This window comes from Syngnathus floridae, chromosome 20 (genome assembly GCF_059516105.1).
Source record: "Syngnathus floridae isolate MCC-2025c chromosome 20, RoL_Sflo_1.0, whole genome shotgun sequence".
In the NCBI taxonomy this organism is placed as follows: Eukaryota; Metazoa; Chordata; class Actinopteri; order Syngnathiformes; family Syngnathidae; genus Syngnathus; species Syngnathus floridae.
The window spans coordinates 162,100-181,525 of record NC_142432.1 but is presented as its reverse complement, the minus strand read 5'-3'; the positions used below and the strand labels follow the sequence as shown (position 1 = coordinate 181,525).

General features: G+C 46.3%; 2 protein-coding genes and 1 long non-coding RNA gene across 9 annotated transcripts in view; 1 reads left to right on the top strand and 2 right to left on the bottom strand.

Annotated features, from left to right (window-relative positions):
- The window catches only part of LOC148380574 (uncharacterized), a 26,836-nt gene extending 11,205 nt beyond the window's left edge, over positions 1 to 15,631 (top strand). Inside the window, exons 5-9 of one of the 7 annotated variants that reach the window (XR_015854558.1) lie at positions 353 to 504; positions 1,155 to 1,316; positions 9,112 to 9,391; positions 14,278 to 14,327; positions 14,403 to 15,631. This is a non-coding gene — a long non-coding RNA (uncharacterized LOC148380574). Of the gene's footprint in view, positions 1 to 352; positions 505 to 1,154; positions 1,317 to 3,825; positions 4,595 to 4,647; positions 5,096 to 5,126; positions 5,534 to 9,111; positions 9,392 to 14,277; positions 14,328 to 14,402 lie in introns of those variants that run through there. The other 6 variants (XR_015854560.1, XR_015854559.1, XR_015854561.1 and 3 more) reach the window with 6 other exon arrangements.
- Positions 4,176 to 7,985, bottom strand: en2a (engrailed homeobox 2a). The gene is made up of 2 exons (XM_088362908.1): positions 7,064 to 7,985; positions 4,176 to 6,310 (listed from the first exon to the last, which is right to left on the bottom strand). The coding sequence occupies exons 1-2, from the start codon at positions 7,611 to 7,613 to the stop codon at positions 5,994 to 5,996; spliced, it is 867 nt and encodes a 288-aa protein (XP_088219034.1). The 5' UTR covers positions 7,614 to 7,985; the 3' UTR covers positions 4,176 to 5,993.
- On the bottom strand, positions 14,502 to 19,426 carry insig1 (insulin induced gene 1). Its single transcript, XM_088362910.1, has 7 exons — positions 19,276 to 19,426; positions 18,150 to 18,285; positions 17,707 to 18,067; positions 16,935 to 17,059; positions 16,672 to 16,838; positions 16,168 to 16,267; positions 14,502 to 15,714 (listed from the first exon to the last, which is right to left on the bottom strand). Exons 3-7 carry the CDS (start codon positions 18,059 to 18,061, stop codon positions 15,685 to 15,687), a joined length of 777 nt encoding a protein of 258 aa, XP_088219036.1. The 5' UTR covers positions 18,062 to 18,067; positions 18,150 to 18,285; positions 19,276 to 19,426; the 3' UTR covers positions 14,502 to 15,684.

Here is a 19,426-nt window from a genome sequence, read left to right as displayed (position 1 = left end):
GAAACACGAGTCGCAGGATTGTTTGATATTTCAAGATTCGATTTTCAGACAATCACGTTGCTTAAGAGCTGCTTTTGGTGACTTTTTAAATATCAGTCAATGAAACGTGGTGATTTAATGTTCTCATGGACAGCCACTTTTGATTGACTTGCATATGTCAATTGCAAATGTTTGTTTTTAGAAATATTTACTCTGTCTCTCTTGTTCCTTTTGGATTCAGCACCAGCAAATAAAATGGAACATAATATTTCAGCAAATATTTTGAACTCCTTTCTGTGCCAGTTTGGAGTCGAGTTCAATGATCAAAATATCCCAATGTTCCTCATCAAGCATTCTCTTTTCTTTTCTCCAGTGTTGTGCCGCCGCCATCATGGCCGCCGTTGACCCCGCCCTCTCTGGCCCGTCACTCAGCAGTGGTTAAAATGGCAGCGAGGGAGGGAGACGCCCGCCCGCCCGCCCGCCACGCTGAGCTTGGGCATGCTCGACTGAGCTGGGACTTTCCTTGTATGCCCGATTATTTTTTTGCTCTCAATATCCAATAGCTTATTTTTATGGACCTCTCTTGAATTGCGCCACTTGGGTCTAAAGAAAAAAATCCCCCAAATAGCAAGCTAATGGACCAGCAGTTGCACCCCAGCCAGGCCACTGCTGTTATATAAGGATTTTTGATTTGTTGAAAAAGTGAACATTTCTCCAGCCCAGCTCTGTGTGCCGCTTGTCTTTATTGCACTTTTCGGGCCAGCATGAAGCGTCTTTAAAGCCACGTCTTTGGCCGGCTGCCATTTTAAAGTCAGGTTTAGCCCGATGCATGATGGGAACCCGTGCTTAGCCCTGAACACACGCTCAGTATCCACACGCCCCGTTGTTGCGCTAGCTTGCTTTGTCCGCTTAAGCGCTCGCTCGCTCGCTCATCTTTGATTGCGATTTGAAGCGCTTTCCTTCTCGGTGAACTGGGTTCCCATTTCCAGTGGCTGACTAAATGAGTTGATTCACTTTGAGATGACTCTGACACTTCACAACAAGTCAATTGTTTGCTGAGGAAGAAAACATCCAAACAATCTATTTTTAGGCCTACCTACTCATGCTGAGTGACACTTTGCCATTGGCCCTTGCCGTGATGAACGTGTTTTTTTTTTTCTCTTCCCTTTTCACAGCGCAGAGAGCTGGGAGAGGGCTTGGAGAAAGATGTCATGCGCAGGATGGGCTGCTGCTTTTTTTTTTTGCCTGGCGATGCTCTCGCCACCGTTGCTGCAGCAGCAGCAGCAGCACCGAGCTCCCGCTTTGTGCTTCTCTCAGCCATGATGCAGAAGCACCAGGTGAGTGGCAGCAGCCGACCGACCGACCGACTGATGCATCCTTGACCCTCATTCGCCAAGTGGCCACAAGTGGCATGCTTGGCTTGTCTACATTTTCATTTGTAAAACAAAAGCAAGAAACTACCCATGAGGGAGAGCGTTTAACCACAAACATGCTCCACTTTCCATCCCCACCAAAATACTTTCCAGAAAGTAAATGCAATGCTTATCATGCTAACATCAACACATGACAATGCCTCACTATTGTCATGATAACAACAACAATAATGATAATAACAATGACACTAACAATAATAACAATCATAATTCCCTTTCTTAAACAGAATCGAAAGGAACGTTTATTATGAATTAGCTTTAATCTCCAAAATCTACTAAAATGCTATACTGGTATATTAAAGAAAGCAGTGCTTGTATTGATTGTCCATCCCTAATCCCACATTCCACACTACTTTGCCCCCCTAAAAATGCCCTGACCCCAACATGAATCCATATATTCTGGAGGTGACAGTCAACTTAAAATGTCAAATCAAGAGGCCGTTTGAAATGGATAAATACAAGCTGTGTTGCAAAATGTGATGAACAAATCCAGAACATGGTGATTGGATGGAAAGCATCCCTCTGCCAGTTAAATTATGGATCCCCCCCCCCCACCAACTCACTCAAAGACTTTGTGTGAAATGAGAGTTGCCTGGGTGTGACTTTTGCCCAAAGCATCCGTGGCCTATTGTGCGGCCAGTCAAACCTCTGCAGGCAGGCAGGCAGGCAGGCAGACACCACCAGCACCCTGCCCTGCCCTGCCCTGGCCGGCCATACTTGAGAGATCAAGGGTTACCAAGGTGCTTGCCGGAACCCGGGCCTCAATGCCAGCCACAAAATACTCATTTCCTTTGCACGCTAACTTGTTGGAGTGGGGATTCAGTCGGGGTCACCGACACGGGTTTGTTCGAACCCCCCCCCCCCTTCCGTCTCGAATGCAAACAACCTCGTCGCCATCTTCTGCTTGTACAGTAGGCATTTTTATGGTTTTGTTTATCCGGCACCAGACGGAGGCGCCTCGCAAGTTCTCTTCTCATTCTTGCCACTGAACGGCGGCGGCGGCGGCATTAACTTGTATTCTAACAAGATTAAAATATATTGGTCCTGGGGATTAGCATAGTTTGGTGTCTTTTCACCTCGCCACAGTGGACTTTGATCTGCGTTGCGAGGCCAAAGTCCTCCTGGCTTGGACCTGGCCGTCCGAGTGCCAAGTGTGAAATTGGCCTGATGTCATCCCCATTCTTCACCTTTTTACGTCTTTCACCACTTTTAATGATGTTTCCGCCACAGCGCACCTCGGAGCAGATTCCACCGCCAAGCATGTGTGTAAATGACACCGTCGGTGGGGGGGGGGCGATTGGGGAGCAGGGGGTCCCGGCCGGGCCTTTAGTGGTTTTTAACAGGTGGATACAATGGAACGTCCAAAGGGGGACTTAGCAAAAATGACCCCATATGGAGGTCAACCAAAATGTTTTGCAAGTGAAGAGTTGTACTTAGGGGAAAGAAAAGGTGATAGAATGAATTTCCAATCAACTCATCAGAGTGGCTCTTTGTGTGCCTCAATAGATGCTCTTGCTTTACTAGTTAGTAACAGAATTCTCACCATTGATCACGTGTCAATGGTGATTTCCTATGAAGTCCAGACTGTCCGTTGTGGGTGCTGCTGTTGTGGTTAGCAACAGCTCCCCACGGTTAACCAGTCGGTGTCTGTAAAAAGGTATCGGTTTTAAACTATATCCATTGATCATTTGGATAGAAAGCAAAGCGCGACGAGCCTTTGTCACAGAGTTACAGTAAACGCCGCAATGGATTTTTGAAAACAATTGCACCTTTATTTACCCACCTGTCGTGATTTTAAAGTCGCATTTACATACGTCGAACCGACTTGTCCGAACCGATCGGGTTTTCCTTCGACGACGTGTCCCGGCCTGAACTTTTTGGGAGCCTCCTGTGCCCTGTGCATACGTATTTTCACGCAGCACGAGAGCATGCACAAATGAATGAAGTGTGCATGTGTGAGTGTGCGTCTTTGTGTTTCTGTGTGCGTGTGTGCGCGTGTGTGTGTGTGTGTGTCTCAGGCAAGAAGCAAAATAATAAAGGCGGGTGATAGTAAGATGTGTGTGAGCGTGAGAGAAGGGGAAGCGAGTTTGGGTGGGAAGGCTCCGTGTGGAGAATGGGTTAGCGAGGGGTGGGCGGAGGAAGAAAGGGGAGGTATAAACCAGCCACCTGCAGCCATGACAGGCTTTGACCTTCATTTTTCTCTTTCTCTTTCTCTCTCTCTCTCTCTCTCTCGCTCTCTCTCTCTCGCTCTCTCGCTCGCTCTCGCTCTCTCTCTCGCTCTCTCTCTCTCGCTCTCTCGCTCTCTCTCTCTGTCTCTCTGTCTCTCTGTCTCTCTCTGTCTCTCTCTGTCTGTCTCTGTCTCTCTCTCTCTGTCTGTCTCTCCTTCCTTCCACTCCCTTTTTCTGGATGGAAGTTTTTCTTTCTTTTCCAGCAGGGCGCGAGGAAGACCGACCGTGGCGAAGACAGGCCAGCGACCGCGCAAACAAAGAGTCGCGGTTCGAGTATGAAAATGCAGATAGGCCATTGTTGTCGTCGGGGCGGTGGAGGGGGGGGGGGACACGGCTGGGGACGGTCCAAGGCTTTCTCTTGCATAACGTTCTACCGCTCGGGCCAATGTTTTCATCCGAATTTCATCCTGCCTGCCGAGTGGGTGTTTGCGTGGCAGGGAGGATTATTGTGCCAATCAAAACGTAAACCTTTTTGTTCCCATCGTTGAACACGAAACATCCCGGCTCGTACAAAACGTAACAAATGCTGTTTTTTTGTTTTTTTTTGTGTTGATAATCTTCAAGGTTTATTTACTCTTTTGCAATTTCCAGGAGGCAGTTAATGACACAATCAATACATGATACAAATGATGTACACTTTTTGTTGAGTTTGATTTTCCTTACCAAAGGATAGATAGCATCCAACGTAAAATAAAAAATAGCATTGTATTCTACAACTCTGTGCTGTGGTTTCATTTCAACATTGTTTATATAGATATAGATAGATAGCTCTACGCTGATAAGTAAATTCATGACGTCGTATACCAGCAGTGTTTGAAAAAGGCATTCAGCTAGGATAGTCTGCATTTTGTCCTTGTTGAAGGAATACTGCTTATCTGATTCGGCACAGTTATGTTTCACAAAAAAGTCCATGTGGGGACTTTTTAAGGCAAAGTGTGTTTCGGTTTGGTGGATCATCATATTTTCTGTTTGTTTTTAATTCACACACACTTTTTTCCCCCCCGCAGATGCACAACAGAAAACACATGGAAAGGCAAACAAAAAGAAATTTGGCGCATGGCAGGGCTGGGGAACCTGCGACCTGTGGCCCGTACGCAGACCGCCCGAGAGCAATTCTACAAACGGTGTTATAAAAAGCCCTCCCAAAAAAAAATGCTTATAATATATAATAACATTTGCATTCATTTTGCCTGGCCCCTGATTAGCAGAAGCCCCCCCCCCCCCCGGCCCGATACACAAATACAGCCTAATAGCTCGCTCACACTTGTTCTGTCCATTTTTCCCACAAATAAAAATTGCAGCGTTCATGCAAAAGGCCTCGTAGACACATTTTCCATTCACCAAAAAAAAAAAAAATTATTGCAAGATAAACAAGCAGTGTAAACACCTCTGATACCTACTCTAAAGCAACAATGGTCATTTTTTTTTTCCTCAATAAAATCTATATAAATACACAAAGTCCTTTTCTTTTCTTTTTTTAATACAGTCACAGACGGATGCCTTCTTTCGCCACGATAAGTCCTCAAAGAAGAATGAGCAGGAGGAACACAAGCCGCGTGAGCGAGCGCTTGCGGTTGAATGCTACACGGTCACTATCCAGGCAGCAGTCATTTGATATTGCTATTTCAAATCAGAATCAAAACAACACGCACACATATGTTAGAAAATAATGCCATCTGTCTCTTCATATCTATACATGATTTAAAAACAAGATGTTAGTTAGCATTGATTATAAATTCACAGTAGCCTTGATGCAGCAGGACCAACAACAACAACAACAACAACAAACAAAAAAACATTCTTTGGACTTGTTACTTTTCATAGAAGTGCCGGATGTAAAAATGACAATCATTATATCATATATATGTATACTGTGTACTGGCATTCATTAGTAATTGATGATTAATTAGGAGCTCCTGTTTGGTTGGGGGGGGGGGGGTGGCGGACAGTGACAACTTTATACAGCATCTTCGTGTATCGACGTGATATTGCAGACTCTGGATTTATGCTGGTATAGTCTCTTAAACTGGCCCTTGTTGCTGGCTGATATTATTGCATCTTAATATTTCTTTAGTGGGATCATGTGGACTGGCTTCTCTATACTCTGTAGATTTCAAAATTCACCCCTAACCCTACACTGCCAAAAAAAAAAAAAAAGTTTGGGTGAGCTTGGAACTTGAAATTGGGCCATTTGACAGTTTGCAGAATTGTCACTTGAAGTCAAAAAACCAAAGCAATTTTTTGTGGTGCTAATCATCAAGCCATATTTGAAAGTTGTTCCAAGTGAAATGATTGCTTTAGCCTCAAAACAAATGGTATTTTTTTCAACAGTGTAGAGGAGGGCGGTCGCTGTTCAGTCACTGTCGGATTTGTCGTCCTTGGTGACGGTGGCGTGGTTGTAGAGGCCCTGCGCCATCAGGTGCAGGGCTAGCGTGTTCTTACCCCCGTTGGCTTTCTTGATCTTGGCCCGCTTGTTCTGGAACCAGATCTTGATCTGGGACTCGTTCAGGCCCAGCTCCTGGGCCAGGTTCTGGCGCCGCTGCTCGGTCAGGTAGCGGTTGGTCTGGAACTCGGTCTTGAGTCTCTGCAGCTGCTCGGCGGTGAAGGCCGTGCGCGGTCGTTTGTCCTCCTTGCTGGTGCTCTTCTTCTTTGGTTTACGGGATCTCGGACCTGCAACCCAAGCAATCTACCGCTTATGTTGGATTCGAATCCCGCCACGTTATGGCCAAAGCGCTTGGAATGCATGTTCCAAACTTATTTGATTTGCAATCATTCACATGCACATATTTAGCACTCAATTTGGACTTTATTTCAGATGATTGTATTCGACTGATGTTAAGGTGCATGACAAATCGTGCTATGTGGCGCAATGCTTTCTTTCTGATGCTAAATATTAAACACGCATACATCACATCGCGATGTATGTTTCTCCTGCGCGCGCGCGCGCGCACGCACGCACACGCGTAAACTCTACAACTCGTAGTAGTCGCCACCTCCAGCTACATAATGCATGAGAACAAGTTGTACTACACTCATTTTGATCCACGCACGACACTCGTATACATTTTGCTTTTCAGTGAACTTGGTTCTACGCAACTTGACACAGAAAAAAAAGTGGACGATCAAATAACGCATGCATGAGAGGAAAAAAAAACATCTTGTTACTGAGTTATTTGCCAGACAAGGATTGCGCAATAATTCGTGTTGAAATTGTTAAAAAAAAAAAAAAAAAGAGGCGACTCGCGTGCATTATGCCCCGACGCCCTATACATATTTTTTTTCAATCGAATAAAAAATCTGGTTTTGTTGGAAGAAATCGAAAAGGTAAACACGGCTGGGTTGAGGCCCTAACGCATATAGCTCGATGTCGGCGGGCAGCGTTCCGGGGCTGCTCGGGGTTCGCGTGCCCGCCCATGCACCCACCTGAAGAGGGCCTGTCCGAGTAGCGGGTGCAGTACACCCAGGCGGGCCACAGCATGGGCTGCTGGACCGGGGCTGCGTTGGCGCTGGCTTGGGAACTGTCCGAGTCCGAGCTTAGGCACTGGTCTCCGCTCTCCGCGCGGGCTTTCAAGGGCTCCTCGGCGGCTATGGCTGGCTTCTTGGCGCCGGTGTCCGCGTGAGGCGTGGAGGTGCCCTCCGTGGGCACCGTGCTGCCGACCGGCTCGGTCTGAGGCGCTGCGGGACTGCCGAGGCGCTCTGGCGGTGGTGGTGGCGGCGGCGGCGGCCGCAGCGGCGGCGGCGGCGACAAAGTACTTTCCCCGCGCCGGTGCTGGTGCTGCTGCTGCTGGATCGCTCCGGTGTCTTTTTTGCGTCCGAAGTCCGGCCTCAGGATGTTGTCGATGAAGAAGTTGGTGACCCGGTGCGGGTTCTGCGCGATGCCCTGCACCTGCAGCAGCGGCAGGATGGCTCTGTTCGATTCCGCCGACTCGTGGCGATCCGCCTCGTCTCTGCTGCCGCGCTCGTTCTCTTCCATCTCGTCTTTTTTTTTCTTTCTTTTTTTTTTATATGCGCTCTTTATGTTAACCCCTTTGTCGCTCTCCCTCGGCCGGCGCGCAAGTTCGGCGGTGGGGGCCCGATTTAATCTTTTCAAAAAATAATAATAAAAACAAAGAAAAATGAAAAATTAACAATGGCTAGAGAGCGGCACGCACAGCCTCGCGGTAGCGTCCAGGGAAAAAAGCATACTTTTTGGACATACTAGCCCCCCGCGCTGGCGCTGCTGCCCTTATAGGTGCGCCCGAGACATTTGCGCACATTAACGGAGACGTCCGCGCGCGGCGAACAGCCTCGACTAAACTAAATAAAGAGGCTCGAGGAAAAAAAAGTGATGCGCTTAATACTCACTCTGGAGTTTGCTTCTTATTTTCCATACGAGAAGCCCCCTTGAGTGACGTTTCCCCCCCTATCCTCCCAGACACGTGCCTCCGACCAATGGCAGGCCAGGAGCCGGGCCACATGACGTGGGCTCTCAAGCTCAGCGCGCACGCCTCCCTCCCTCTCTCCCTCCCTCCATCCCTCCATCCCTCCCTCCTTTCTTGCCTTTTCACACCCACTTCGAGGCTCTCTTTTCGCTAAACGTTGGCGCTTAAATATATGAAGAAATCCTGTTTTTTTAGAATTTATGATTCAATTACAGGTGTATTACACATAATTGGATCACATCAACTGAGGATAGAAAAATGTCAGGAAGGTGCCAAAAAAGTCATGCGAGTGACAGTGAAGTTCCTTCTCATAAATGCCATTGTTAAAGATTGTTAAAGATTAAATGGCAGTCAAATATCATTCTTTTGCCAACCATTCTTACACCACTAGTAGATACACTATCCAATCATAAACCTGTGTTGTGCCCAATTTAGGAGGTTGAAATAGGAAAAGGTTTTCCTCAAAACACAGGAAGGGGCAAACGAACAAAAAAGCCTGTCTTAATATCACACTTCTATTCTGCATTTGAATGCACTGAAATAGAAACTTTTTTCTAGGCAGGTTTTCTCTTTAAAATGGCATGGTTCTGCAGCGGGCCCACCAGCCATAGCTTTCATATCGTGTATGAACCGAAATAGTCCAGGACGGAAAACTGAAATATCCCAAATGAATTCAAATTGGACTAAGACACTGCAGATTATGCATTTTTGACTTGAAGCATAACAGGAAGCTATTAAAGGACACCTGAATTTTGAAAGCTTTGCAAAACAATACACGTGAATTAAATACATGGGCTGTCTATCGATGATTGACGTTGCACTAAATAAATAGTGGCGAGACAGCAAGGCAAATATATTGCAAAAATGAAGTGAAATAAAGCCTAATTGTGTACAATTTTCACTAGCGCGATGGATGGATGAAAAAACGGTTCTATATTTTTTGATAAATATACTCGACGCAGTTGTATATTATGCAATGTTCTATCTCAGTATAATATACATATGTGTCTATTTTTCTCTCTCTCTCTCTCTCTCTCTCTCCCCTTTAAGTGTTCCCACGCTGGCCTGTGGTCCATATCCCCTTTAAAAAGAAAACCACTGATGCACACCGACCTTCGGCGAGGGGGGCCCCCGCCAAAGACAAAACTTTTGGGCCTAACTTCTGCTGAGCAACTTTCTGTGCCGAGTCCTCGTCCTCCTCCTCTCCTCTCCTCCCCTCTCCTCTCGGGACAGACGACACATGCTCGCCCGGGGCGGGGGCCACACCGGACCCGTCGAGCCGAGGAGAGAGCGCACTTCGGGGGAAGGAGCACTCCATCAAGGGAGGGTGGTGAGTGTGTATCACTGGATTGTACTTTTTTTTTATTATTATTAATCTTCAAGGACCTGTAGATGTTTACCAAACAAATTGTTGCATTTTCGGGCCTGGACTTTGCCCAGATAATGTGGAATAGTGCCATGCGAGCACGCCATTTCAATTCTGATTGCACACCACACACACACACACACACACACACACACTCACACACACAACACACACACATGCGCGCACACACACACACACACACAGACACACACACACACACACCGTTGTCATGCTGTGAGTGGAAGGAAGGCGCTAAATGAGCAGGACACAATAGAGGGACGAGACGCCGGCGGGCCGGCGGGCCGGCCGGCCGGGCTTGCTTCCACAGAAAAGAGAATCACACACATGCACATGACCTGCAAATGTTCTGCTAGTCCAATTTTGAACCTCGCCATTTTTCATCAGTCCACATATTGCTACAATCACACCTGCACTTTCATTTCTAGCCAGGTGGAAAAACAAAAAGAACAGCAGGATTATTCCAAATTCAATAGCTCAACTTGGTGTCAACAAAAAGACTCCAAAGTCTACTTGAAACGTCTATTTGTCAAGGTAGAAATTTGTCATCAAATGTGAAGAGTCAAAAGTAGACTTTTGAATCACAAAAGGAATATAATGGCAAAGCAAAAAAATCAGACATTGAAATGGCTTGTTTCTCCATTCTGCATGGCTTTTAGTCATTTGTCAATGTCCAATGTTTATTTACGTACAAATGATCTCACTCAGGTGATTTCATGACAAAATAGCCTTTATTGGGATAAAACCTCTGGCTCAACACTTTGCATTGCTTTCTAATGTTGATCATTATTATAGTAGTACTTGGAAATCTAAGGTGTGTTTATTTTATTTTTTAACCTGATAAAGACACGCAGTCTTTAATGAAGCATTATGAGTGCAAGACTGCCACTTTTCACGCTTGGTTGAATTATTATTATTATTATTATTATTATTATTATTATTATTATTACTATTATTAGCTTTAGTTAAATCTGCAGCATTTGTAAGTGATTGTTAAAAATAATACAGAGTGACATTCTGGTGTGTGTGTGTGCGCGCGCGCGCATGTGTGTGTGTGTGTCTTAGTGTGTTAGCGTGTTAGCGCCTCCAATTGTGCGTACGTTTTTGGGTGCAGCCAATTGGCATGCAGCCCCACTCGCTGCTATACTATACACATCTTGTGCGCATGTGCGGTGTCCTTCAGCTCCCATAACCCACTTTCAGAAGTGCGTGTGTGTGCGTGTGTGTGTGTGTGCGCGTGCGGTTTGCGGGTGTGTGTGTGTGTGCGTGTGCGCGCGCGTGTGTTGTAGTAATGGTACACGACAAATGATGCACACAAGGAAGATTTGTGAATGGACGTCATGTGTGCCAGATCACAGGGCGAATCCTTCCCCCACTCCGTGCTGAAGAAATGGGGGGGGGGGGTATGTAAGATATCCCCATTTCAGTCCCACACCCCCTTACACACACACACACACACACACACACACACACACACACACACACACAAATCCTGCTGCTTCCGGTGCCTTTGACACAGTGTGAAAGACAGCCCCCCCCATCACCCCTCTCTCTATGGTTGACCCTCGTGCATGATTTGTTTTTGTGTGCCTGTTCGAACCCGGAAGTTTTGTGACATCAGGGGTCAGAGCCATCATCATTAGGAAGAAGAAAAAATATGAAAGAAAAATATGAAAATAAAAGATGAGCAAATTAGCATTCTTAGCAAAATATGATGACACATTTGTTTCGTTGAGTACAAACATGGATTTAATATGACAAAAGTATCTCAAACAAATAAAAAGTCACGCCATTTTTTGGGGAAGCGACAATGAATGATTGTTTTGTGCCGTTAGTAGTGACGCTGTGCTGCTGTTGCTGTGCGAGGCTCCCCCCCCCCCCAACAAGGCCTTAATTGCTCGTGCAGGATGGATGGTGGAGGGGGGCGGGCGGGCGTTTGTGCTCATGCACTTAAGTGACAATCCCGATTTCGCCCGCCACCACGGCGGCACAGCGATCGCAGGGATTTAAAAGTGATCAGAAGACGGAAAGGGCCGGAAGGAATTGCCTTTTCTTTCCCCCCCTCTCCGCTTACCGTATTGCAAACTCGCTCGCGCATATTTAGACATCAGACAGTCGTGACGTCACTACGTTCGGAAAAAAATCGTTTTTTTTTCCAGCTTTATGGTGTATCGAAGGCAAAATGGTCAAGATAAGGCACGGGAACCACGTGAGCCTTTCCAGCCAATAAGCAAAGAGCATGAACAGAGAACCGCAGTCTCTAAGCGTTGGAAAAGGAAACTTAGATTCAAAATGTGATGCTATTTCAAATAAGATTTAAAAAATAAAATAAAAATTGTTCACGTTTTGAAGCAATATAGAAAAGTTTGAAAAAAAATCAAAAATGCTTATTTAAAGTGTTTAAGTAATGTACTTAAATGATAAAAAGTTATTTGACTTATTTGAATCAACATATTAATGTACCGGAAGAAAAAAATATAATATATAAACAGTTTTCGACTGTTCTGCAACATTTTGAAATTGTGAACTATAATGTTGGAAAAACGTAAATATACTAAATGGAAGTTAAATATCACTCTATAAATATGTATTTTAACATGTTTAATGTGTCGCTGTGTACACCCATCATTTTTGGCAAATGCCAACGCTAAATCTATTAATGGAAAAAAATTCATATCTGAACAAATAGTAACGATGTATGAAATCATTTATGGTTAGCGTCTTGAATTCGTCATACTAGGCAAAGTTGAAATAAACTTGGATGATTGTGAACAATAAATCTCAATTTATGCTAAACTTTTGAACAATATTCTAATGGGAAAAATACGTATCATTCGTATCTTGTAATTTAACATTGTGGCTTCATTCATTTGAAAAAACACATTGAATTTACACATTGATACATTTTTTTATACATGGATACATTACACATCGAAAAACACGTTGAATTTATTAACAGTGGAAAAATGACTTGATAGTGAAACATGTAACAATTGCTATTGTATTTAAGTTGATTCTTATTGTAACAAATACAAATCGAGGACTTTGAGTCAAAACGCAAAAATAGTTACTTTTTTCATTTCTCGAGGAGTCAAAATCCAAAAATAGTGACTTTTTTCATTTCTATGTCAAAGTCTACCTGCAGCGCTGCACTGTGGCCCGTGAGGCGTGCGTGCGTGCGTGCTTGCTTGTGTGTGTCGGTGGTGGTGGGTGCCGAGCTTTGGAGCTTTCGAGCTTTTTTGGCATGGTCCACATACCTCGTGCACCTGTCTGTCCCCCCCCCCCCCCCCCCCCCCCCACACACACACACTTCCTGCGCCCCGTTTTCGGCGGGCGGGGCAGGTGGAAAAGCACTTGTTCCACGTAAACTTTGCACCCGCCAGGCCAGGTGTGCATCATGGAATTTGGAGTAGAAAAACAGTGACAAAAGTCAAGTCAAATAAAATTCGACACTCGTGTTTATTTTTAGCTGCTGTTGCCAGGCAGATTTTTGTTCCCGGCTGGGGGATTTCGTTAAAGTGTACCTACTAGTGTCAGTTAAATTGCCTACCTTGAGTTATGAATAGAACTCTATCGTTTCCTTTCTTGGACTGCACCTTATGAAGTGGCTAAAAGTATGCCAAAACCCAGCGATTTTCAGCAAATTATTTAACAAAATGATGATGTTCTCGTTTTGAAAAGGGTTGGTGTGAATATTTAAGCGTTTGCAGTAACCAATAAAATACTGATGATGAAGTCGCAATAAAATGATATGAACTTGATACGGAAATTCATCCATTGTCAATGGCATTCTAGTCTAAAAATACCGGGGTTGCGAAAACCAAATAGTTAGGTGTTGGCTCCAATGATGTGACCTTGTTTGGCGTATGGGATGACAACAATGCGTCTTATGTTATTTGCGTGCTCAAAGTCTTCGGCCGGCCGGGCGGGCGGGCGGCGGTGGCACCTCCTCCTCCCCCGCAGGTCGGGGCCACGAAAGCGGTCGGTTGGTCGGTCGGTCGGTCGGTCGGGCGGTCGGTCGGTCGGTCGGGCGGTCGGTCACCCGAGCCGCTCTCTCCCTGTGTGGCATCGCTCGTTGCCGGCTAAAATAGGATCGCCACCTCTCTCCCTCCCTGCAAGCGCATGCAGCCCCGGCCGGCCCTCTCACCTTGGCTGCACCTAAGTTGTTTTGACTCAACGGCGGGCGCGGCGCGGCGCGGCGCGGCGCATATGTTGTCCGTCCGTCCGTGCGTGCGTGCGTGCTTACTTTTGCCTGGTTGAATTGAGCGGCATGAAAAACAACCCACATTTGACATGAGTTGTGTAGTTTTTGAAAAGACCCTTTGCACACGTTCCTGATGTGACGTTTTTTGTCAAGCAACATCTGGTTCTTTGAAAACTGCTGTCTAATTGAATAATGAATTATGATGCACTTATCACGCATACCCTTGTTGGAATAAATATTTAATAATGATCTTGTAACCGTATACTTGCTTTAACAATCTCCCTAGATGAAGTCAATTAATAGGCACAAGTCAATAAGAAAGCAAATATGAAGCTATCGTACATCAAATAAGTGATGTGGGTAAGTCAATTAAATGAAGTTTCAAACATTTACTGCAAGCAAGGTAAAAAAATAAAATGTCACACATTGAAATCATTCCGTATGGTGTCATTAGACACGAAAATGTTTTTTTAGAGTGCTTCTGAAGCAGCACTTTAGTCACAGCAAGGGTCAAATCTTTAGTCACACTTCTGAGTGACGTCACCTGTTTTTTTTTTAACATGCATTAAAAACGTGGATACCGTATTGTAAAGTCAATGTATTGTGTTGTTCTTCGTCTCTCCACTAGGGCAGTGATAAGTGTCGGGCCGAGCTGAGGATCGATGCTGACATCTTGTGGTAATAGCACATCACTACATGTGAATGTTTCTCGGCTCGAGCTAACCCTTTTTATTTCCTCCTATCCACTTTCAGCTCCACAAAAGTGAGTGGGGACCCTGAAAGAGACAGACAGCTGCACTGATCATCCGCCCCATTCCCCCATCCAGGATCCCACGAGAAACACAGCAGTCATCATTTCCATACGTATTTTATTTCAGGTAAAGTTTAAAAAAGGCTAATAGACCAAATCACAAAGGAGGTGCTTCATCACCTCGAAAACCAAAGTAAAGCTTCTGAAATGCAACTGAATCCATCTTGACACCGAGCGGATCAATTCTGCATCCCGACTTCTGACATATCAGAAATGATAATAAATAAGAATTGGCCTGCGCATGTACCGATTGCACTTCACCTCTCCCCAAGTTAACATACTGACAGTCGTAACACCTGAATATGGATGGATGGATGGATGCTAGTGTCATTTGTTCCACAAGTCATCCATCACCCCCACACAATGCTTGATAGTGACAAAAGCAAAAATACAATGTGACAGACAATACACGGGCAATCACAGATTGCAAAGCTCCTCTTCGGCCCCTTCCCGAAACACTTGACACACGGACAGACCAACTCCGTCTGTCCATTCTTTGGATACTGGCTCGTTCCTGGAGTTTTTGCTCTCCCAACTGCCGCACGAGCTCATTTCTGACTTGCATTTTCTTGATACTAATTCATATCTGGGGCTTCAGTGACGCCCAGACCTGTTAAGGCATGACTTTCATGGCGCTGGTAATTATTATTATTATTACTATTTTTTTGCTCTGACCCCTGTTTGGATTATACTGGATAAATTCTGGAGGCTGTTCTTCTAATACTGGCTAATTGCTGGTGTCTGAATGACAATGACGCTAGCGGCTTATTTCTCCAGCATCAGATATTAAAATTGAAGTTGTTGGTTTTTTCCATTTATGAGAAGATCATCTTGTCAGCTGGTTGACAACAGAAATGTGGCAACCTAATTCCATTGCTTAATTAGCTTAATTAGCTTTAAGCACACAAGGAAGATAATCATATCTTGCAGACGTCGTGCTAGTTAGCAACTAGCCCAATTGGCACTCCTGGGGACATTTCCTGTTGCTCCTCATTCCTCCCTCCCTCCACAATGTGGTAGAGTCACTTTGAAGAAGGCAGGCAAAAAGTGAGGGGGGGGGGGGGGGGAAAGTCTCAATTCACGGCATGCTAAAATAACAAAAATCCAGAAAGTTTCCCTTTCAAAGACTGTTGTCTTAAAAGTCAAAGTCAAACCAGCGATGAAGTCAAAATCAGAAAAAAGGCAAACACTGTCCTGCTGAGGTGGGCATGGGGTCCGTTGCCTTCAGTCGCTGTGCGGCTTCTCCACACTAGCCTGTGGAGGGGGGACATTCAAATGTGGTCATGAAGAAAGAAACAACTCAGTGCCTTTGCGTGTTAGTTTCACCCGGTCTTCTATTTAAAACTCCGACAAAAGACTGAAAATGGCCAGTGTTTCTTTTTGTTTTCCCTCGGCCGCTCTGTAAAACCTTTCATTGCACGTTGACAAATAAGCGAGGTCCAATTTGCGGCGGCGGCGGCGGCGTCAACTTGAAATGTTTCCCACTTAATCGTCAAACGCGCCCGTGCCTGCCACTCCCAGCTCTAGCCACTGCTTTGAAAAATGACTGCAATCAATCATTTGAACGTGCAAGGCAGCGCTAAAATGAATGACTCGATTGATGGAGTCCAAAAGGACTTGTTGAAGACGAGTGACGTTCTCAATTTCAATTGACAAGCAAGCGTATGTATGTCAGTACGACAGTCTCAACAAATCTAGCGGACGTACCATGGCCAGTTGGCGTCCGATGTTTCCCACGGTGACGCCGCCAGAGAAGAAAATACACGGCAGCCAGGAGCGCACGTACAAGAAGTCGGGAGACGTATACCTGCATCACACAATTACAAACTTGCTGAAAGGCATTGATTGACTTCTCAGGACTGACAATTGTGGTTGTGCGGTTCTGCAGTTTCAACCTGTCTCGTGTCTTCTTCTTCTTCTTGTCCTCACAAAGGACGGCACAACTGTGAAAACTTTTGTACTGTCTCTTCTCACCAACGATGTTGCTATTTATGTTCACCTGGCGGTGAATGTGTCCTCTTCTCATAAAGTTCAACTCGTGATGTGACGGTGCTCTATTCTCGACTATCTATTGTTTCCCTTCCTGCACTATCTATGTATAGCATTCACCTGCGCGTTCTCTTCTGGCAAAATTCAAAGCTCTACTGTGTGTTTTCTCCTCAGACACGATGATGATGATGTCACAATGTGCCTCCCGGTGCGTTTACGTACTGATAGACGCCGTTGTAGACCAGCAGCTGAGTGAAAACGGTGGCGAGGAAGGCGGTGGTGACGCCCAAGCCAAAGCCACTACGCGAGCGGTCGAAGGTCCACCACAAGCCCAGCGAAAGGGCGGCCAGGGTGAGCGACAGCTGCACACTGTTGTCAATGTCCAGTTTCTGTTTCAAGTGCCAAGTTAGGGACAACGTGATCCTCAAACATTTGCACACTTACTGTAGGACATTCAGGTTGATGCGCAGTTATTGTAAGGATACAACGCTGGCGTGGTTGATGCCCACAAAGACGGCGATGCACCTCATGACGCTTGCCCATTCTCGCTTGAACTTGTGCGGTTCGCCAAGATGGCTGTCCAGGCACGGGTAGAGCAGGCCTACCACCGCTGCCGGCGAGGAGAGAGAAGAAAAGACAAAAGCTAAAGTGTTGGAAAGTAGTGTTCTGTTGCTGAGCGTGCACACGTGAAAAGAGGGAATACATTCATGCTTTTTAAAAAGGTTCACGTTAGTATAGTTTGACAAAAGGGAAGCAATTATCCAAATGACATGTTTAAATAGGGACTTAAAACAGATCCGCTAATTGTTGTTGTTGTTTTTAACGCGTTCACATGTTCTCGTCTTGTCCCATCCCACTTCCCGTCACGTCTCCTTCAAACAAAGCCTTTCCCTTCAAAGCCCCGCCTCTCCAGTCACCCGTTATGACTCAGACCAATGAAAGCGCGGCTCGCCTCGCCTCGCATCCTGCTCTTGGCAGCCAATGGGAGCGCGAGGATATCTGAAGCAACACAAACTTGGCTCCATCGAACCCTTTACTTTAATAAACTTGATAGAAGCCCACCATAAACCGCCGCCGCCGCCGCAGGGACGAGTGATATCGTAGCCAACGAATGAACATTCCCATACGATTGCCCCCACCCACTCCACGCGCACTGTTGAATAATGGCCCACTTAAATGTCAATCAACATTTCAAGCAGGCCAGCAAGCAAGCTAGCCAGGTGATTGGAATGTGCAATTGTTTTCCGTGGCGCTCACCTGCCCCAGTCCCGCAGCACGGTGGAATCCACCAGGCGGACGAGAACAAGGTGGTCATCACCTCCTCCGGGAAGAGCGTGACGTTGCGTTGAATTTGCAGCAAGTTGAGCACCAGGGCGAGGATTACCCCCACGGCGAAGAGCACCAAGCCGCGACGGATCAAGTTGAACGTCCGGTGGCGGTGCAGCGAGCTGTAAGCGCTTCCCAGCACCGACGTGATGATGGACATCATTTCCTCGCCTTTGGACGCCAACCAGTTGGTCGGCGGCGGCGGCGGCAGCGGCGACGACGTGCGTTTGCGTTCCAACTGCGGTGCACGGGAGCAGCTCCAATACTGCTCATCCAGGCCGGACATTTGGCACTACAAATATGATGAGAAAAGGTCAGAAAAAAGAAAAGTCAACCTAACAAAAATAACCGTGACGTCACCGTCTCTACTTTACCTCGAGCTCTCTCTCTCTCGCTCGCTCGCTCGCTCGCTCCAATCTCCCACTCGCCAGATGGTGTAACCGGTCACTTGGCCTTTTTTTTTTCCGCCCCACCACTGCAGAGTGGCTTCTTCACATTATTATCAGCACGCTGGCAGGGAGAGAAGAGCAGAGAAGAGGGAGCTTAACACCCGGCGCGGTCGAAATAGCTAAATAGCTTCTCTTTCGGACAGACAACACAACCAGACAGCTGGGTCGGGTGAGACTCGCCGGCCAATCAGAGGGCGCTGTGTCTTATGACGCCACTTCACCCCACCTCCCCATGCGCCACAACAACAGGAGGGAGGGAGAGAGAGAGAGAGAGAGAGAAAGAGAGGGAGAGAGGGAGCGGAGCGGGGGAAGCGGAAGTAGTCACGACACGCCACCAAATGCAATGCAAAAATGTTCCTTCAAAAGTTGCTAAAAATAAGGATTTTCCTTGAAACATTTGACTATGAAAACGCGGTAGCGCGAACACCACGAGGTCTCTCATATTTTCCCACTTAAAAAAAAAAGGAAAATACAGTACAGTTGTTACACATTGAAATGATAAAAGCTATAGCCGTACCATGTCGAATTGAATTGTAATCCCACTGAATCATCCAGCCATCCATCCATTATCTGTACCGCTTGTCCTCACGGGGGTCGCGGGCGTGCTGGGGCCTATCCCAGCAGTCATCGGGCAGTAGGCGGGGGACACCCTGAACTGGTCGCCAGCCAATCGCAGGGCACACAGAGACAAACACCATTCGCACTCACCCTTCGGGACAATTTGGAGTGCTCAATTGGCTTACCAAGCATGATTTTGGGATGTGGGAGGAAACCGGAGTGCCCGGAGAAAACCCACGCGGGCCCGGGGAGAACATGCAAACTCCACACGGGGAGGGCTGGAGGTGGAATCGAACCCCCACCCTCCTAACTGTGAGGCGGGCGGTCGTGCTAATCAGTGCGCCCCCACTGAATCATACGTACCACTTGAAATTGTACTGTACTTGAATCATATTGTACACTTGCAAAATTTGAGAAATACCCGTAACATTTCGTTTTTTTCTTTTCCCAAACAATGAACTAGGCCAAATTTACAGAGAAAAAGTGCACATACCAGTGTAAAGACAGTCCTATCCTTCTGCAGACCAACTATTGCGTGTCACAATACACGCGCGCGCCTTTTATAGTCTAGCGGCTTTTTGTGAACGAGGTCAGTGGTACGATGTGCTGTCAAGCTGCCCGTGTTGTTGAACCAAAGTTCACGG